The sequence below is a fragment of the Marmota marmota genome, unplaced genomic scaffold, assembly GCF_001458135.2.
Source record: "Marmota marmota marmota unplaced genomic scaffold, marMar, whole genome shotgun sequence".
Classification (NCBI taxonomy): Eukaryota; Metazoa; Chordata; class Mammalia; order Rodentia; family Sciuridae; genus Marmota; species Marmota marmota.
The window spans coordinates 9638486-9659568 of record NW_025999932.1 but is presented as its reverse complement, the minus strand read 5'-3'; the positions used below and the strand labels follow the sequence as shown (position 1 = coordinate 9659568).

General features: G+C 40.6%; 1 protein-coding gene across 1 annotated transcript in view; it reads left to right on the top strand.

Annotated features, from left to right (window-relative positions):
* Positions 1-5667: 5667 nt before the first annotated feature.
* The window catches only part of Itgbl1 (integrin subunit beta like 1), a 231896-nt gene continuing 216480 nt past the window's right edge, over positions 5668-21083 (top strand). The window contains exons 1-2 of the mRNA XM_015484114.2: positions 5668-6010; positions 6857-7074. Coding sequence (XP_015339600.2) covers positions 5913-6010; positions 6857-7074 — 316 coding nt within the window. The 5' untranslated portion in view covers positions 5668-5912. The remainder of the gene's footprint in view (positions 6011-6856; positions 7075-21083) is intronic.

The window sequence follows — 21083 nt, the reverse complement described above, 5'->3', positions numbered from 1 at the left end:
AATTAATTGTATCTCCCATTGTCTATTTCCTTTGATTTATTTTTCATTTGTGCTTTGTTTGTTTAGTTGTTTGCCTTGATTTATTCCTTCTGTCTTGAAGGGTCTCCCTGTTTATCTAGTGCTCAGTAATCTTAAACTATCTTTTCAATCTTTTGATTGAGTGAGACCTAAGTGTGAATTTAGAGTATGTTAGCAGGACCAAATGAGATTGGGCTACACAATAGTTGGATTTCTCTTTATGTGAGCTGAAAATATCCATTGATTGTTTTTCTATTCAGGTCTATATTTAGTTTTCTAAAAACTAATAATTTAACTAGGGTTGAAGATGTAGCTCAGTGGTGGAAAACTTGCCTAGCATACATAAGGCCCTGGGTTCAATCCTCACCAACACACACACACACACGCACACACACACACACGTACGCACGCACACATGAAAATATTAAAAGAAAAAATTTAACAAATCATGTGAGGGAAATATGACTGGAAATATGGCTGGATTCTCAATGTTGAGAGTGTCTGTGTTCACTTAATCACTGTTTACTTCCACATGAGCCTTTGCTGTGTTCAGTGCCTCTAAAAATCTAGAATCTAATTCATCCAGCAGATTTGGGGAAGAGGTGATTCCCCCTAGCTGAGTGGGGCACAGGCAGAGTCCTGAGATCTGATTTGCTCTTGTTAAGATTTCTACACAATCTTTTGCTCAACCTTGCACTCTGCATATATTGTTGTTTTGAGTTTTTGAGTCTTTTCTGTGTTCTTCTTGGGAGCCAATGATGGAGCCATCCAGGCCTACAATTTCCATGGAGGAAGGGCTTAAGGATATCAACACTATTGGAGGTGGGCTTAGGGGGCTGTCTTGAATCTGACTGACAGCCTCAAGGGTTGCTATTCTCTGATGTATAGGGCGATTCCCAGTGAGGGTGCAGCTGTGAGTCACCAGCAGCAAGAAGACCCTTAAGCTAGTGGATGCATGTGGGCTCTGGAGTGGGATTCTGGGTAGAGTGCCACAAAATCTACTGTGGAGATAGAGTCCAAACTTAAAGTATCTTACGTGAACATATAAATCATTTGGGATCTATAAAACTATGAACAATTGAGAGGTATTAAGTATTTCTTGATAGGGAATATATATGATAAAATATGTATGGTTAACATATCTGTGAAGAAGTAGGGTAGTGATAGATATTTTTAAAAAGATGAGAATGGATGTAGTGAGACCAGTTAGAAAGTTATGGAAATGGCATATGGTTGCATTCTGTTGCTGTGACCAAAAACCTGGAGGAGGAAAGGTTTATTTTGACTCACAGTGTCTGAAGTTTTAGTCCATGGTCAGTGGGCTCTATTACTTCTGACCTGAGGGAGGTAGGACATCTTGGTGGAAGTGTATGGCAGCTCATAGGAGCTGGGAAGCACAGAAAAAGACTCAGTCCCCAAGAGCATGCCTCCAGTGAACTACTACTTCCAGCCACATCCCCACTACCTACAGTTACCACCCAGTAGTCCATGCAACTTGTTAAATCATGGGCTGGGGTTGTAGCTCTTTGGTACAGTGCTTGCCTAGCATGTGGCACTGGGTTCAATTCTCAGCACCACATATAACTAAGTAAAATAAAGGTCCATTGACAACTAAAAAAAATATTTTAAAAATTGTTACTTCATCAAATGGATTGATCCCACTGATGAAATTACAGCTCCCATAATCCAATATATATTTTTTTCAACTACCTAATCAATTATTTAGATGAAGATATAGAAGCTATGTTCATCATATTTACTTTTGGAAGGGTGAGAGAAACATGAAATCAGTCTCTGCAGTGATTTTTAGTGTTTGGATTAAAGAAGTAAAACTAGGTGAAATTTGACAACAATAAATATTAGTTTGTATTTGGTTGAAAATCACTTGGACAAGCACACAATCAGGGCAAAATGACAGAAAAGCAAATGTGACCTTCAATTTTATTAGTAGAAATACAATATTCGAAATAAGCATGCTGGAAGTACTGATCTGTTCCACATGCTTTAGAAAGCTCGTCATTTAATGGTCTCAGTTGTTTATGTCATACTTTACAAAAGACATCCACCACAGACAAAACAATGACACTTGACACTCAGGAAGTTAGGGAACTGAAGGTTTGGGGTTGTACACAAGGAAGAGATGTAGGAAATGAGAGGACTTATCTTCAAGGTGTGTAGAATTATTTGCAGAGAAGTGGGCAGGTAATGGGACTGGAGAAAACATGATCATATCTTCAAATATTTGAATTGAGCCTAATGCCAAGGATATTATTTTCAATGACCCCTTGAAGTAGACCTGAAACAGAAGGCTGGAAACTTCAGAGCAGCTCTCAGAAAAGGACTTGTCCCCTTACCTTTTATTTTCTTATCAACTATACCTAACCACTTGGCAGTTACATTGAATATGGTCAAAATTAAATGTGAAGAAAACAACCTTAGACAAATCTCCTGAATCCTGAAATTCTGTGATGCTGGGACCTGGGGATTTGAGGACTGCATTGAGGGCTAAGATGCACTGAGTCCCTTTGAGTCCGGGTCCACGTGCACAGGTTCATCATGCATCCAACTCACAGCTTTGTCCCCTACAGGACTTAGGGGCTTCAAAGTCAGGGGAAATGAGAAATTCAGGGCCTTCCAAGTAGCACTTGTGTCTTTGAGGTTTTACAAACCAGGAAAGGGAGGAAGTAGGCATTTTCAAAGCATTTAATATTTGATAACAAAAAGTTTGCTAAAAGAAGTAAATTTGAATTTCTACTTTTATTTTCACAGAGTTTCTATGGATTCAAGACTTTCACAGAGTCAGTAAATCAGCCACCATATAACTATTTCAAATTATTGGGAGTGTTTTTTTTCTGAATCAAAGAACATAATGAGCCAAATATTTAATTCTCTCAGTCACCTTATAGATGCTACCTTTACCTCCCAGCTGCATGCCCATAAGGATAACATTAAGGTTTGGACCTGAAATGTCCCTTAAAGGCTCATGTGTTGAAGGGTTGGTCTCCAATGTAGCAGTGTTCAGAGGTGGGGCCTATGCGAGGTGACTGGATCCTGAGCACTCTGACCTCATCAGTGGATTCATCCCCCAACAAATTTGCAATTGGATGAGTTATTGAGAGGTGGTGGAAACCATGGGAGAGGGGTCTGCTTGAAGGATGAGGTGACTAGAAGTGTGTCCTGGAAGGGTTCATCTTGTCCCTGGTCCCTTTCTTGATCTCTGCTTTCCCACTGCCATGAGCTGAGCAGCCTTCCTCTTCCAGGTCCTTCCCCTGTGGTGTCCTGCCTCTCCTCAGGCCCACAGCAAAGAGCCCACCAACCATGGACTGAAACCTCTGAAGCCACGAGCCACTGTAAATCTTTTCTTGTTTTAAGTTTTCCTCCTCAGGCATTATGTCCCAGCAATGAAAAACTGACTAACATAGATAATATTGTTCATTGACCACTACACTGTACGAGAAAAGTACAGGCTAAAAAAAAATTCTTCTTCATCCCCATTCACACAAATTCTGTACAGTGATTCATTTATTCCTTCATAAAATATGCAAAAGAGTAAACAATACATGCCTCATTTATTAAATCTCCCATGTTTTCACTGCATATCCCTGATCAGGGTTTGGGACGGATGCTTTCCTTCTGTTACTCCCAGGTTCCCTGAATCACCAAGGTCTCTAGACATTTCAGGAAGTCCTATCCCTACCTCTCAGAGTTGCACCTGTGGGTGGGAAGGAAGCAGCACCAGAAAGTGAACTAGGAGCAGAGGTACCATCCTAGATCTGGTCACCCTCAGTCTTAGCCCTGGGTCCCGCATGCTATGCAAGGCTCCTCTAATCACGGTGTGCAAACAGATGTTGGGGATATCATGTAAATACACCCTGTGATTCAGTAGGTCTGGAGTCGGGGCCTGAGAACTCGCATTTCTAATATGACCCCAGGTGATGCTGTTGGTCTGTGGAACACACTTTGAAAACCGCTGATTCACATTCGGTCTCTGAACCAGTGGACTCCCATTCTGTTTTTCCTCCAAACAGACCCCTCCCTACAGGATAAGTAGTTCATGTGATCCTGGGAACCTAACAACCCAGACTCCCTGAGCTATATTCTGGGTATTCAAGCCCCTAGAATTCCTATTCTCTGTTACCACTCATAGGACTGCTGACCTGTTCCTAGGCTGACCTGTTGATGGAAAATCCCTTTAAGTCTGCTTGCATATCTGGATCTATGGCTGACAAAGGGTTACCTATTTTAAGAGGTCTACCTGTATGGGCTGGGGTGGGTACAGAGACCTGACCATGCAAAGCCCCTCTTCCGTATAGTTGGAGACAGGTGTAGACACGGAAAAGAGCCATGATCAGAGGACCTTCAGGCAGGAGGTTTTGTTTTTCTATCTATTGATGTCTATGCCAGAGAGAAATTCTATCCTCTTACAGGATTGTCCCTGATTTTAAGGCCACAGAATCACAGAGAGCGATTGAACAACTCGTTTGCAGGAGGAACTGTTACATGTAAAGTGCTCTTCCTAGGGTGAATGAAGATGTCTGTTCTCTCCATTTCCCCCTCTCTACCTCATCCAGATAACCACAGAGCATGTAACCACAAAGCATGTGATAGAGCATGTGCTTTGGAGGTCCCATGGATTTCAGCTGAAATCCCACTTTAGATTCTTATGTGAGTTTAAGCAAGTTAGTTCGTCTCTTTGCTCTCAGTTTCTTTTAAAGTGGGAATAAAATCAGAATGTTTCCCCCCTCCCATAATCACCCCATTTTATTCTATTCTTCTCTCAGCCTTTAGCACAAATGCCACCTTCTTAGAGGCGACTGAGTGCCTGTATCTAATCAGGAAGTAACTTTTCTTTCCTCCTATTTGTCCTTTGTATTTGTTTTTGTTTTGATTAATGTTTTACTAGCCAACAGCACACAGAGAGAGCGGGACCAAGTCTCTGTTCTCTGTTGTACCCCTCCAGCTGGCACAGTGCCTGGCACCTTATAGATGTGAAATGCATAAACCAACTTGCGGTCATTGTCACAATTAGAGAGAGGATATATTAAGGGACCAGCACCTAGTACTGATTTCTTTTCGGTATGATTTGTACTATAAATAGATATTTTATTTTGTTTTCTCACACTCAATATCAGGGGGAGGATGGGGTGAATTTGGGACAGCTACAATCTGAATTGTCCAAGTCAAGAAAAAATGTGGTGTGATAAGCGACTGGCTGGAGCAACAGGAATCATGACACACTCTTTAGAGACTAAAGAAACAAAATACCCACAGTTTAAAACAAAGGATAATAAATAGAAGAAAAAGTTGTAGTTTGCCAGTTTTTCTCACCCCCTTCCCCCATACCCAAATGGAGCATGTACTTAAAAAGTGTGTGGCCAAAGTCATTTCCTCCTCCAGCGTCCACATTGGCTGTCACCAGCCTCCCCACTGCCTCTTTGCAACTTGGGGGGTTATTTAACAGTTCTTTTAATATCAGCCAGCCCCAGAATTCTCTTGTCAAACATTTCTGGGGCCTCTACTTGAAAAAAGTAACGATTTTCTCAAATCTGTGAACAGGATACTTTTTTTTTTTATAGATATAATGTCAAAATAAACCATCTGCTTGTACAACTGTTTCTAATTACTTCCCTGCCTAGACTCTCCACTCGAGGGGTTTGGCACCAGCACCCCGCCCAGAGCAGTGCCTCCCCACTGTGAGCAGTGCCTCACAGGCGGCTCATCAACGCGATTGCCACTCCGGGTGGAGCCCGGACCTGTGAGCCTGGGTGTCCCTGGGTCCGTCTGCCCGGCCATCTGCTGGTGGTGCCTCTGCCTCCTGCCGCTTCCCCCCACTGAGCCCCACCTTGCAGAAGTGCAGCCCGCCCGCCCGCCAGCCGCACAGCCCGGAGCTCAGCATGTGTCCCCTGGGCTTCGGGCACTTCTTGCTGCTGGCCTCTTCCCTGCTCCTCGCAGGGCTGTCAGCTGTTCCTCAGAGCTTCTCGCCCTCTCTGAGGTAAGTGAGGTTTGTTGTTCTTTAAGGCAGAGCTGCCTGCTTTGCGTGGCAGGGTTGAAGCTTGCAGAGGGCTGTCCCAAGCCAAGAGCAGACGCTAAGTTGGGCATGCGATAAACGGTCTTCAACCTGTTGCTGTTGCTTTCCTTATGTCTACCCTGGTGTTGCTTCATCTCTCTCCTTTGCTTTTCCTTTGGAAAAATACAATCATTGGAGAAAAAAATACCATTTATCCTTGTGCAAACACATATCAGCAGGAATTTCTGCCCCGAGTTAAAGGTGTACTCTTACAAGTACAGAACGATCTCAGAGCCCAGAAGACTGCATTGTCTGTTTCCCACAGCATCTACATGGAGTCTTTTGCATTCTGAAAGAGACTTTTGAGGTGCATCACAATTGCTAAATAGTTCATTTGCTTTTTGAAGCCAATTTTAAAAAGCTTTATTTCTTATATGACCACAATATGTAACTCCTTCTGTATCTTCATTTCTTTTCCACCAAATAACCACCCTCTGGCCAGCAGATAGCAATGGGACATTTTTTAAGAAGACCTGAAAAATCATTTGCATTTGATCTAAACGTGCATATAAGATTCAGCGCTGACCACCAAGGGCAGGGCTAGGTCACCTCTATCCACCAGGAAGAAGGTCATATTTTATATCGTGGTTATTGCTCAGGTGGATGGTACCGATTTGGGAAAAACAGAGCCTTTGTAGGGGCTCCCAGAGGGATCAGGCTGCAGACCCATGCCTGTGGGGTGAACACGGGGCAGGAAAACTGGGCTGGGAGCAGTCAGGGCTGTGTCTGTGTCTGACCCTTGGCCTGGCCTTGATTTTTGTCGCCCCTCAGAAGCTCGTCGGGCGCCCCCTGCAGGCTGTCCCGGGCGGAGTCGGAGCGCCGGTGCCGAGCACCTGGGCAGCCCCCAGGGGGCGCCCTGTGCCACGGCCGGGGCCGGTGTGAGTGCGGCGTCTGCATCTGTCACGTGACCGAGCCGGGCACCTACTTTGGGCCGCTGTGTGAGTGCCACGAGTGGGTGTGCGAGACCTACGACGGGAGCACCTGCGCAGGTAAGGCCGAGGCCCGGCCCCGCTGGACTGGGCCACTTCTTAGGGCTGCGAGGGGCGGGGACGCGCCTGCCTTGAGACCGCACCAAGTGAGTCACTGCGGGGGGTGGCACTTCTGCAGGTGGGTTCTGACTGGCAGCCTTTATCCCAATACTTTCCTCTCCCCTGCATCCCAGCTTACCTGGAGGCAACATTTGTAATCTTCATTCACTTAATTCTAAATCCCCCTTGCCACTATTAAAGTTCCTTATATGGACCAAATTCCCCATATCCTCACTCGTGGGGTTACTCTGCTGGACTCACCTCCCCCATCCAGAATGTCAATCATGATATTTGAAGATTATAAGTCTGTCTGTTATTTCCATGGGGAAATTACCTTCCTGAATTCCATGCGGGTAGAATGGAATTGTCTTTGAATTCTGATTTGTTCCTTTACACTTACAAACGGGTCTAGTTCACTGAGGTGTGCACATCAGAAAACTGGAGCAAGGGAAAAAAAAATAAACAGGCACATATTTTCTTCGAAGCAATTGTTCTTGTATTGTTTTAGCTGTTTGAATTTTTGAGCTGCCGTCGAACTTGGTATTTTGTTAGGGTGGAGCAAAATATTCATTTCCCTTGCACATTTTTAAGAAGTGATTCAGGTTCTGATATTGGAAAGGGTCAAGAAATTCCTTGGTAGAGAAAGAACCCTTAACCTCTTTACCAGTTTCATATAAACGAGTCATTTACTTGAGGCCAAGAGCCTCAGTTAGTTCACTGTCACCCATACAGGAACTCCATTAGTGAGGGACAACACCATGCATTCCAAGTAGGGTTTGGCAAATGAATTGGGGGAAAAAATAGCAACTTATTTTATTCTTGATGCAGCTAATACTGAGACATCCAACAATAACACACAGAGATCAGAAATGAGTTTATAGCAAAATGTTTTTTTCTTGGCACCTGGGCCCAGATGTATACTGTGAGAGTTCTCAATATATGTGCCGTTTGGCAGTGGGGGAAAAATAAATAGTCCTGGAGGTAATTTGGAGAGACACAGGTGTTTCTATGTGGTTTGTTTACCAATCTTTAAAATACTGATTTCCACAGCTTGTTATTCTAACTTCATCTGCCCCACATGTTGCAGAATTATTAAGAGTAACCAACCCTTTGGAATGAGAGCTAAGTGTCTCTGATATTTCATTCTTGATTCAACTGTTACCCAACTTCTCTGGCTTTTATTGCCTCTGACAAGCCCTCTTTAATATTAAGAGTTTTGAACAAAATTTCCAGGACTTTTTCTTTGTTGTTTCATTAGAGAAGGTTTGACATGCAGCCTTCAACTGACGAATCTGGCAAATGAGTGTCACCAGATAAACCTCCCTGCTGAAGAATCCTGGCTGCCGCCTATGCAGAGGAAGGCTGTGGTAGATAGGGACCTTTTTCCTCCTGTGGAAAGTGATTTGTTGTTTATTCAAAACATTGTAGTCACCACATTCCTTCCTGGTAGAAATGCAGTACTAAGTCATGTGCGGGTACATTTATATACAAGGCAAAATGTTTCTCTTTATTGCAATGCTGAATGAAATAGTTGTGTTCATTTGCCATTTTCACCTTGCTGACGAAGCCATTGAGGCTTCTCTCCAGGGCCTTGTGCAGAATCTGCCCCTGACAATACTCTGACCATGCCCTCCAGGCCCTGAAGAGTTCTTACACATATGCTCAGGTCAAGTTTCAGATTGCTGCATGCTTCAGATTTAGTTTCTCAATTCCAGTATCAAGAAGGAGTTCCCACTGTATAACTAGTGTGGAAACATAGCCGGTTTTCCATTTGTATGTACACCTGGGCCTCCACCTGTGATAAGCCCTGCAGGTGTCTTCCAAAAATAGTGTAACTTCTAGAAGCCTTCTCTACCTCCATGAAGGAAACAAAATCCTGCTCTGGTAGTTTATCATCAGTGGTGAAGAGTGTGCTGTTGGGGAAATCTGTGCCGCAGGATTCAAATCCCAGCCTTACCAGCTGTGTCAACTGGGGTAGTCACTTGAACATCCTAAGCCTTGGTTTCTTCATGTGTAAAATAGAAATTTTAACAGTGACTACCTTCAAAATTGTTGTGAGGTGTAATGTATATGAAACAGATAGTGTCAGACACAAAGTGAATGCTCAATGCATATTAATGTGTTTCTAGATTAAACATGATGATAGTGATGTGTAAATCATGGGCTAGTATGGGTGGGTGGATAGATGGATGGACAGATAGTCAGCAGATAAACTGTCTTATGGTTGTTGGGCATTTGGTACAGTGAGAGCAATTTAGTTTTCTTCATGTATTCTGTGTCTGTTATTGATTTAAGGCCCAAAAGGTCAAGCAAGGATAGTTATTTTGGCCAAGCCTCAGAGCAGCTGTATTAGACATACTGTGCCCTTTTAAAGTGAAATCCTTTGGGATTGTTATCCTGTGAATCATAGGAAACTTACTTATTTTAGTTTTAGCTGGTTGAAAGTGATTATGTTCAGACTATCAAAAATCTATTTCTTGCAGCGTGTACTTGTTCATGGCTCATGATTCTCCCTGACTTCTATAGCATGGAGGTCTGGCCCAGTGATTGTTCCTACAGATGTGATCCTCTGTTAGGGGATAAACTAATTTTGGTGACTGTGTCTTTGAGAACAGTAAGATGTTTTCATGAAAACAAACTTTTAGTTGATATTTGCAAAGCATCTCTGGGTAACCCCCAAAACAACTATGATTACACTTAAGTAAAATGTTGGTTTCTTAAGAATGCTTTTGAAATGCTTTTGAAATATGTCATTTATAAGAGTTCAGTTTTAGCTGGGCATGGTGGTGTACGCCTATAATCTCAGAGTTGGGAGGTTGAGGTAGGAGGCTAAGGCAAATTAGAGGCCAGCCACAGCGATTTAGTGACACCCTGTCTCAAAAGATACAAAGTTCTGGGGATGTATCTCAGGGTAGATGTCCTTGAGTTTAATCCCTAGTACCACAGGGAAAAGAAAGAAAGAAAAACAGTACAGTTTTAGTACTTGGGAACGCTAATTGGATGCAACTTAGCAAACACTTATGGAGTACTAAGTGTTTGCTAGGCTTCTGCTGTTGAAGCGGGTGAAAGATGAGGGCTCTATGGCCCCTCAGCTTTGAGTCAAGAGGCTGAGAGAAGTCCCAAATACCTGTGGTACAGTGCAGGATAAAATGTCTACAAATTTCTTCAAGGATTCCTCAGAGGCAGGGATTAAATATTGTGGCTCAAAGTTCTTTTAAAAGAAGCAGCATTTAACGCAAGTCTCTAAGGATAGGGGGGTTTGAAATCTGAAAGGCAGGCTGGGTGCAGAGAAAGGTAAAGGTTCAGGAGCGGTGGCATGGGGTTGTTTGGGGACTCTGAAGGACACAGGGTTGGCTTGGCCCTGTGAGGGGGTGGGAGATCTGTGGCGAGGGAGAGCTGAGCCTGCTCTCATGGGTGACGGAGCTTAGGTCCTGCATACATGTAAGTCCAGCGGGCAGACACCGGGGGAAGGAGGGCATTTAAAGGCTATTTAATAACAGAATCAACAGGGTGGGTAAGATGATCAATTAAAACTGATGATGAATTTGTAGGTCTGAGCCTGGGGGAAAGAGAGTAGGTGGGATAAAGAAGGCAGGAGAAAGACCTGGCAACTCCTAGCCAGTGATTTTAAGTCCTTATGAAAACACTTATCTTTACCGGGGGCTGCTGTACAGTGAAGAATTGGTGCTCACACAGGGAGAGCCTGTGCCCTACTGACCAGCAGTAGGTCCAGGACTGGATGGGCATCTCATCTCAATTATTGACCTGGTTGACTTGTCTGATGTGTTCACCTTGACCCAGTTACTTAGTTCCTTTGAAATTTAGGGTTTTTTTTGGGGGGACAACATCCTTATGGAAATGAAGAACCTTATATCATGATGCATGATATTCAGAATAATTTCTGTATTTAAGTATAAATACATTTAAGATGCAGCTGATTTATACATTTATTCAGATTATATATAAGACATTTTTATAAACATTGGTTTATATGTGTAAGCACAGATAGTATAAGATAATTAAAATACATCGAAACACCCCTAATATATAAATAGGACTCATTTTTTTTTCTTGCAGCTATTTCTGACTTTTCTGCGCTTAAGCAACTTGAGTGGGATTGGCACGTCCCTGTTCTCGAGCACTGGGCTTGCTGGCTCTTCCTGGTCTGTCTGAGGACTCTTTGACCTGCTTTTTCCTCGGGTTGCATTCTTTCTTAGACTGCTGAATAATTTCCTTCCAAGCCTATTTTGCAGGATTATTTTTTGGTGTTCCCTTTCTTAGTCATTTTCTACTTTCCACCTTTCTTTCTTTCTTCACGTCGCATCCAATCCTGCTTCTCGCCTCTTTCTCCCTGCCTGGCCCTGAGATGTAGACCTATATCTCTGTGCCCCCAGGTCAGAGGCACAGAGCTTGTGAGAAGCTGTCTGTCCTTCCACCCTCTTTCTGAGGGAGGTGATTATCAACCACACACACCATGTGCCTGCTGTTCTTTTGGTGTGTTCTCATGGTGGTCTTTGTGCCACTTGTGGTTTTGGAGAAGATGATCTGGAGTTCTCTGCCACCTGCTTCCTCTGAGTCTCTTTTGGAGTTCACCCTAGGAGATTCACTTCTTTCCATAGATGCATCTTGTCTTACCCCAAGTGACAGTTAAAGGTTTTCATCCTGAAATGAGGTGCCAAGTATGCACACCATTTTTTCTCAATTTTACTGGCTAACGTGGAAAGCACTGCAGAGTGCTCTACCCAAGATCCAAGATCCCTGCCCCTGAACATTCCAGAAGAGCATATTTATAACATTATGGTGTTTAGGTCTCATTTAGTAGAAAAGGGATAAGTTCAGTAGTTTTTTTATTTTATTTTTTTAGGTAAATTTTCCCCAGAAATAGAAGAGAACATATGGGAACTAATTTATTTGTGTGGCGTGTTTTAAATTTGCAAAGTATATACCTCCTCCATAGGTTTCTCAAAAGTCTATATATTTTGAGACATGATGCTAAAACTGACATCCCACGTCTCTTGCTATCATAAATCCTCTAAAGGCTGCTCAGCTCAATGGGCCTCAGACATAGAAAGTTACATCTGACCTTGAGACACACAGTGTTCATAGCCTTGAGGTGAGTGACCCCCAGGTGGTCCTTTTTTGGAGAATTCTCTGTCCGAAGAGTTTTGAAGTAAGACTAAAAAATGCCTTGTTTTTCATATTCTGCCCTTGTGTTTGTTTCCTGTTGCTGCTATAACAAAGGACCACAAGACTGTGGCCCAAACAATAAAAGGGTATTTTCTTAGAATTATGCAGGTCAGAAAGCTGACTGGGCTCATTGTCTCTCTGGAGGCTCTGGGAGAGAATCTGCTTCTGGTGACTTGGTGTGGAGAGAATTTAGTCCTACTGTGGATGTGTGACTGAGGTCCTTGCTTCTGCTGACCTAAGCATATGTGATTGAGTCCAAGGATGATAAGCGTGTGTGCTGAAACTCTCTCTAGTCTTAATCTTAATCCCTGCGGTTAATCAATATGAATTTAGGATATATGTGTTAATATTTCCCTTTGCTTTTATAAGTATGTTATAAACATTCACATATGCATACAAATGCAAATGTGCACCCCCACACAGGCTTCTTTCTTCTGTCCCTCTCTCTTGCTTTGTGTCATCAAGAGTCTTATCATGTTCTAGTGCCTAAGTCTTTGATCCATTTTGAGTTGAGTTTCATGCAGGGTGAGAGATAGGGGTTAAATTTCATTTTGTTACGTGTGAATTTCCAAATTTCTAAGCACCACTTGTTGAATAGTCTATCTTTTCTCCAGTGAATGTTTTTGTCGACTTTGTCTAGTGTGGGATGACTGTATTTTTATGAGTTTGTCTCTGTGTCTTCTATTCTGTACCATTGGTCTATGTGTCTGTTTTGGTACCAATACCAAGCTATTTTGTTACTATTGCTCTGTAGTATAGTTTAAGGTCTCTGGTATTGTGATGTCTCCTGCTTCACTCTTCTTGATAAGGATTGCTTTGGCTACTCTGGGTCTCTTATTTTTCCAAATGAATTTCATAATTGCTTTTTCTAGTTCTATGAAGAATGTCATTAGGATTTTAAAAGGAATATTATATCTGCATAGCACTTTTGGTAGTATGGCCATTTTGACAATATTAATTCTACCTATCCAAGAACAAGGACAATCTTTCCATCTTTAAGGTCTTTTTCAATTTCTTTCTTTAGTGTTCTGTAGTTTTCATTGTAGAGGTCTTTCTCCTCTTTTGTTAGATTGATTCCCAAGTATTTTATTTTATTTTATTTTTATTTTTGAGACTATTGTAAATGGGGTAGTTTCCTAATTTCTCTTTCAGTAGATTCATCACTGATGTATAGCAACATGTTTGATGTATGGATGCTGATTTTTATATCCTACTGCATTGCTGAATTCATTTGTAAGTTTTAGAAGTTTTCTGGTAGAATTTTTTGGATCCTCTAAGTATAGAATCACGTCGTCTGCAAATAGTGACAATTTGAGTTGTCCTTTTTCTATTTGTATCCCTTTACTTTCTTTCATCTGTCTGATTGTTTTAGCTAGAGTTTCAAGTATGATGTTGAATAGAAGTTGTGAAAGAGGCCATCCCTGTCTTGTTCCAGTTTTTCGAGGGAATCCTTACAATTGTTCTCCATTTAGAATGATGTTGGCCTTGGGCTTACCTTAGATAGTTTTTACAATGTTGAGATATGTTTCTGTTATCCCTAGTTTTTCTAGTGTTTTGAACATGAGAGGTGCTGTATTTTGTCAAATACTTTTTATGCATCTATTGAGATGATCATATGATTCTTGTTTTTAAGTGTTTTGATGTGATGAATTACATTTATTGATTTCCATATGTTGAACCAAACTTGCATCCCTGGGTTGAACTCCACTAGATTGTGGTACACTATCTTTTTAATGTGTTTTTGTATACGGTTTGCCAGAATTTTATTGAGAATTTTTGCATCTATGTTCATCAGGGAAATTGGTCTGAAGTTTTCTTTCCTTGATGTGTCTTTGTCTGGTTTTGGAATAGAAGAAAAAGTAGGTCCAAATTTTTACCATGTCAGCCTAAGACCTAACTTCATTAACAAGACTTCTAAAGCACAAGAAGTAAAGTCATGAATCAATAAATGGATGGATTCAAACTAAAAATCTTCTTTTCAGCAAAGGAAACAATCAGTAACGTGAAAAAGGAGAGCCTACAGAATGGGAGTAAATCTTTACTACATGCTCCTCAGATAGAGCATTAATCTCTAGGATATATAAAGAACTCACAAAACTTAATGTCACAAAAACAAATCTTCACAGAAGAAGAAATACAATCAATCAACAAATATATGCAAATCAAAACTACTCTAAGATTTTATCTCACTCCAGACAGAATGGCAATTATCAAGAATACAAGCAACAATAAATGTTGGCAAGGGTATGAGGAAAAAGGCACAATCATACATTGATGGTGGGACTGCAAAATTGTGCAAGCGTTATGGAAAGTAGTATGGAGATTACCCAGAAAACTTGGAATGGAACCACCATTTGACCCAGCTATCTCCCTCCTTGATTTATACCCAACGAATTTAAATCAGCATATAGTGATGCAGCCACATCTATGCGTATAGCAGCTCAACTCACAATAGCTAAACTATGGAACCAAGCTAGGTGTCCTTCGACAAATGAATGGATAAAGAAAGTGTGGTATATATGCACAATGGATATTACTCAACCTTAAAGAAGAACGAAATGATGGCATTTGCAGGTAAATGGATGGATCTGGAGACTATCATTTTAAGAGAAATAAGCCAATCCCCCCCCAAAAAACAAAGGCTGAATGTTTTCTCTGACATGCAGAAGCTAATTCACAATGTGTGTGGGTGGCTAGAAGAATAGAATTACTTTAGGCAGAGGGGAGTGAAGGGAGGGGAGGGTATATAGGGGTACCAAGGATAGTAGAATGAATCAGACATTACTTCCCTGTGTACATATATGATTACTTAACCAGTGTGATTCTACATCATGTACAATTAGAAGAATGAGAAATTATACTCCATTTATTCATGATGTGTCCAAGTGCATTCTACTGTCACGTGTAACTATTTAGAACAAAAAAAATAAAATAAAAAATATTGTTCCTAAAAAAAGGTCTATCCTGGCCCTCATTCTCATTTAATAATATATATGAAATAGAATTTTAGTGTGTAGTGTTTTGTGGCAGGGATATATTACTTTATTGAACTATTAGTGAACTTTCTGGCAATTTCTATTTTATGTTATTGCTGTGTGCTTTTTGATACAAGAAAACTTGGCCTTTCAAATTCACATTTAACATTGCACACACAGCCACACAGAGGTGCACACAGAGGCTCTCTGGCGGACTGGCTGTTGCATGTGTATGCAGCTGTCCCCACTAGAGCAGGTTGGTTTGCAGACCCACATGAAGAAGTCCCCAGCCACATAGAGTGTTAATAACAGTGTCTTTGTACAGTGCTGATCTTGGCAAAGGGAAGCTTCAAATCTATGGAACTGGACCATCTGAAGCCTTTGTCCTTTGGGAAATTTAGCTTCCAATCCTGGTCTGGGATTCAAGTGCAAGAATCACTTCTCAGAACTTGGAGGAGCCTGGCACCCCTGGGACTGTGTGTGCCAGGGGATTTGCTGGAGTGTTTTTAGAGCCCCATGCAGGTAAATTCTCAAGCTATTTTCCATTAACTCTTAAATTGATAAAGATAGGGAGCTGGAAGGAGATTGCAAATCTCATTTTCTTTGGAAAAAGAGTGCTTTGTCTTTTCAAGAAATCACATTTCCTGGAAAATAAGAAACCATAGTTTGTAATAGAACTCGTTCTTTGTCTTCTCTAAATCATCTTACTTAAGGCTGGGTAGAAGGATGACGCTTTATAAAGGGAAAAGGAAAGTCAGCCCTGGGTGAGGGTACTGCCTGGCTTGACCTTGAGCCACCCCAGTCTTAACTTTTGTGGTAGAATACGTTCCTCTGCCAAGAGTCTTAGCATTGTAATTGTTTGTACAGAGTCACTGGTTCAAACACCAAATTATTCCAAGTGAATAGTTACCCACCCTAGTTTCCTGTTTCATGATTTTACCAAGAAATTTCCTAGAAAAAAGGCAGGCTAAAAAAAAATATATCCTTTTAAAAGAGGTCAATGAGTTTGGATATTGCCTAGAAACTTCTCTTATGGCAAGGCATTAGCTGTACATTTGTGACTTAGTCAAAGGGGGAGAGTGAGGAGCCAAGTCAGAAAATCAAAACATGGTAAATGTATTTCCTAATTGATCATTACTGCTCTTTCAAAGCTATCATTTTCTGCTGTGCAAAATAGTTAGACAAAGCTGGTTATTTTTCTAAACAAAATGACTTGGCCATTTAAGCCTTTTCCTTTCCAAAATACAAAAGACTTTTATTTTCTTGGTCAACAGCATTAGTTATATAAGCTCCAAGAGCAGTCTTGACCTGAAAATAATTCATTTATTTCAAGAAAGAAAATATTTGATGTAGCGGAGAGACTTCTCTCACTTGCTTTCTTGCATGGATTTGAGTCTTGAATTTAATGCTACATTCGTAATACAGAAGAATAATGGGAAAATATCAACTTATATTGCTGCATGCTTTGCTTGAAAATATTTTTCATTGAATTCATTCAATTTTCATAATAGCTTTAAGAAATATTCAAAATAATTATTCTCCAACTTACATACTAAGTTGCTCTGAGAAGAAAGTTGCTCCTTCTAAAATCAATAATAGGCTTATCTCCAAGCTTAATATTAAAGTTGTCCCAAAACCATGTCATGAATTCTGGAGAACTGAAATGAAGGTATAATTTTTAGGGACATCATTTTTATATTTTCACATTGCAAAATATAACTTCTGCTGATATTTTTTTTTCCTGGAAAAGCAGATTGTAGTTCTTATTTCCATCTTATGTCACACTGCACAAAACAAACAAACAAACGAACAACAAAAAAAAAAAAACGGGGAGGTACTGGGCAGGAGTCCCTTATGCATTTACTGTCAAAAGAAGTCAAGGTAACAGAAATTACTGGGACAAAATTATTGGTCATACCAAGATAGAGCATTTTTCCCAGCTGTAGTTGGAGTTCTTGGAGTGACTGCATTTAGTAGCAACCATTATCCATGTAAGAATGATTCTCCTGAGTCAGCAATTGAAGAAACTCCTCGATAACCTGTAATTTTCTTTGTCTATGAAAGTGAAAGAAATAGTAGGCAGATGGGCTGAATCTACATACTTGTGATTTTCCTGGACATTAACTTTCATTATTTTTGTATTATGTATTTTGGCTTTTATGAATATACCACATTAGAGAGTCACTCCTTTTTGCTCATAAAATTATTCATAATATGAACTTCAAAATTCAAAAGGCATGCAATTTTTAATATGTGTATCTAGCCTTTGGGGATGGAAGCAATGAGAACTAACAGAAATGCAGAGTGGGGGAAGACAGAGTCTCTAGAACACTGAACACTTTGTATTACATCCTCACGAAGGTTGGCTTTACGCCTTGGAGATGGGTGCATTGGCTTTGGGTCCATCCCACACACGCCATCATCAGCCTGCCTAGGATTCCTAAAATCTACTCATTCTGTATTTCAAATATCCCTGCCAATATGGGAGATGTGGAATTTTAAGATCTGAGTGGTAGCAGAGCGACCTATCATTAACTTGGTCTCTATTGAGTTAGTAATGTTTCCTTTGGGCAGGTACAGACAGGATGGAGTAGGGCACACTGTTCTAGAAAATGCTTGGGAACTGGAAATAAAAACAAAAATGATTTGTTCTTCCTCCTCTATTATTTCTTATGGTGTGAACTTTTATTTCTTGTGTGTGTGTGTGTGTGTGTGTGTGTGTTACTGAGATTCAACACAGGACCTAGGACAGGCAAGGCAAGCATTCTACCACTGAGGTATACCCCAAGCCCCCTGTATGATCTTTGGCAAGTCACTTGTCTTCTCTGAGCCCCAGTTGAGTTAAATTCATTTGAGTCAAGCATTCATTAAACATCTCCAAAAGATGTCTGGAAGGCAAAGGTATCTTAGCATAAGATAGTGGGAGATGAACCACTCAAAGCAGCAGGAATTGAATCCAGTGACTGCAGTTTCAGTGAAGTGGTGGGAAGATTTTGCCGTAGTTGACCACTAAAGAGAAAATTCTGTTACCTTTGGCTTACGTTGAAAACTTGACATTCTTTGAGGATTTTAAGAACTCTCAGTTTCACAAAGAATTATCTTCTGCACCTCATGTCTGTGAGTTTTGCACCTGTGGATATAATCAACTGTGGATCAAAAATATTCAGGAAACACTGCATCTATAACTGACGTGTACAAACTTTTTGTTTTTGTTGTTTTGGTCCTTATTTCCTTATAATAAGGAACAGTGAACATGAGAGCTATTTACATAACCTTTTCATTGTATATCCTTATGCTGCATTAGAGTATCTGAGAGGGTGTGCATAGGTTGTATGCAAATTCTATGCCACTTTACACAAGGGCACAATTTTGAATCCATGGGGGTTCCTGGAATGGTCCCCATACATACCAAGGGAAGACTGTATTTATGAATGCCCATGGCACATGGTGGTAGAACATGGGCATTACTGTTCTATAAGAAGACTTGGTGTCCATCCTTAATTGCCCAACCATTTGCACAAAGCCAAGAAAAATACAATAAAATACTATTTATGTGAGTCTCAAAATTCACCTCCTAGATGTGTAGTTTTCAAAAATCATAATAGTCTCTGCTGCCCTCTGTATGGAAGGGTCAACTGGGCAGCTCAGGAAGAGAACCAGGGGTTGAATGGCATGTGAGGGGTTATTAGGAAGAGGAGTGCAATAGTCCAGAAAACAAAATTCTTTTTTTCTGGAAGGGCAAAATTTCACAGGATACATCTGTTTAAGTACAATAATGAGTTTATTGTGAATCTGAACTAAGGTAATGACAATACAGTCAGCATTTGTCTGGGTTTGCTACGTGACTATTGCATGGTGTTGAACTCTAACGACCTGTGGCAGGGTAAGTGATCTTGCCACTGCAAAGATAAAGCCAGGAGACTGAGAAAGAGGAAAGGTTGAAGACCACATGTTGTCTGACATCAGAACTGTGTAGTCCGTTCCACTTATTAAGTTACACCATGTAGCACCATGCCACCAGGTTACATATGCTCAGGTCATACTAAATCCCTCTCTGCAAATTTGAATTACCATGTGCGGTATTAATCTGCAATAATTAAATGTTGTTTCATATGTGAAAATTCTCGAGGCAGTATAGTGAGGAGACTGAAAGAGAAGAACTGCCCCAGTTCAAAAGCTGATTCTGCCCATGGTGAACCCCGTGATTTTGTAAAGTTAGTGGATTTCCTCTGGCTTCTGTTTCATTTTCTCATAGTGTAATTGAGTACATGAGGATTTGGAAAAGTCACTGGCATGTATTTCATGCTCAATAGCAGCTACTCTTACCATTGTTGTCAATATTATTATTATCAAGCCATTCCAAGGATATTATAGACTCAAGGGCCGGAATCATATCTTATTTTCTATCATATTATTTCTTAGGACTTTATAGATATTGACGTAAGAATGCTGACTTACAAACCACCCCCAAATCCAGGGGCTTATTTAAAAGGAAAGCAACCATTTGTTTCTCCCTCCTGTGTGTGTGGTTCAGCTAGAGCATGGCTGGATTCCAGACTGTGGGCTGGGCTTAAGTCAGCTGCACAGTATTCTTATGCTAGCCAGGGTTTGCTTCTGTCATGGGGGAGGACAGTAGTACTGGGATCAGAGGAAGCACCTGTGTGCGTGCGTTCTCTCTCTTTTATCTTTTACAATTAAAAAAAAAATATTTTAAATTCTAATTTGTTATATATGACAACAGAATGCATTACAATTCATATTACATACATAAGCACAGTTTTTCATATCTCTGCTTGTATACTAACAATATTCACACCATTTGTGTCTTCTTTATACATGTACTTAGGATAGTAATGTCCATCTCATTCCACCATCTTTTTTTTTTATCCTCTTGCCCCCTCCCTCCCCTTTACCCTATCTAGAGTTTGTCTAATCTTTCCATAGTCTCTTAAAGCTTTGTCTCTGAACCTGTACTTGCACTTCACAGCCACATGTCAGTGGACACAAGGAGTCACAGGACCAAGCCAGTAGACTTGGTGTCCATTCTTAATTGCCCAGCTATCTGTATACAGCCAATAAAAATACAATAAAATACTCTTTATGTGAGTCTCAAAATTCACCTTGTTCTGCAAGGTGGTACATCACAGGCAATACTTCTATCTGCCATGGGGTTTAGTATAGATATTGCAACTCTCAGAGAGATTGTTGGCCAAGGTGATTGTAAAAATCTAACTGGTATTTACACATGCTGGATGGTCAGGCAGCTGTTATATGTAACCTGATCAACCCCAATAGTGCATAGATCATTTATTTAATGCAGAGTATGCTTTCCTTCTTCTAATGAGAAACTGTAGGCTCTTTAGAGATTATTTTTTTTGATATGGTTTGATTAATTTTAAAATTTAGAATACAGTTTGGAAGTCAACATGTGTATAAATATTTTTGACTCAATATGTATGCAACTATTAGAAAGGTTATTCATATAAAATAGTATATTTTCAGGAATGCAAACCTTGAAAATCGACTGCTTTCTTATACATAGAGCCAAGGGTTTACATATGGATGTGAAATAAGAGTTTAACATATTTATGTTGTATTACGTAATTGTGATTTGTTTAATCAGCAACCATTAATTAACTACTACAAAAGACAGTTCAGGCATACCTCAATATTGTAAAAGCAATCTATGCTAAGCCTCAGGCTAGCATCATTCTGAATGGAGAAAAACTGAAGGCATTCCCTCTAAAATCTGGAACAAGACAGGGATGCCCTCTCTCACCACTTCTGTTCAACATAGTTCTCGAAACA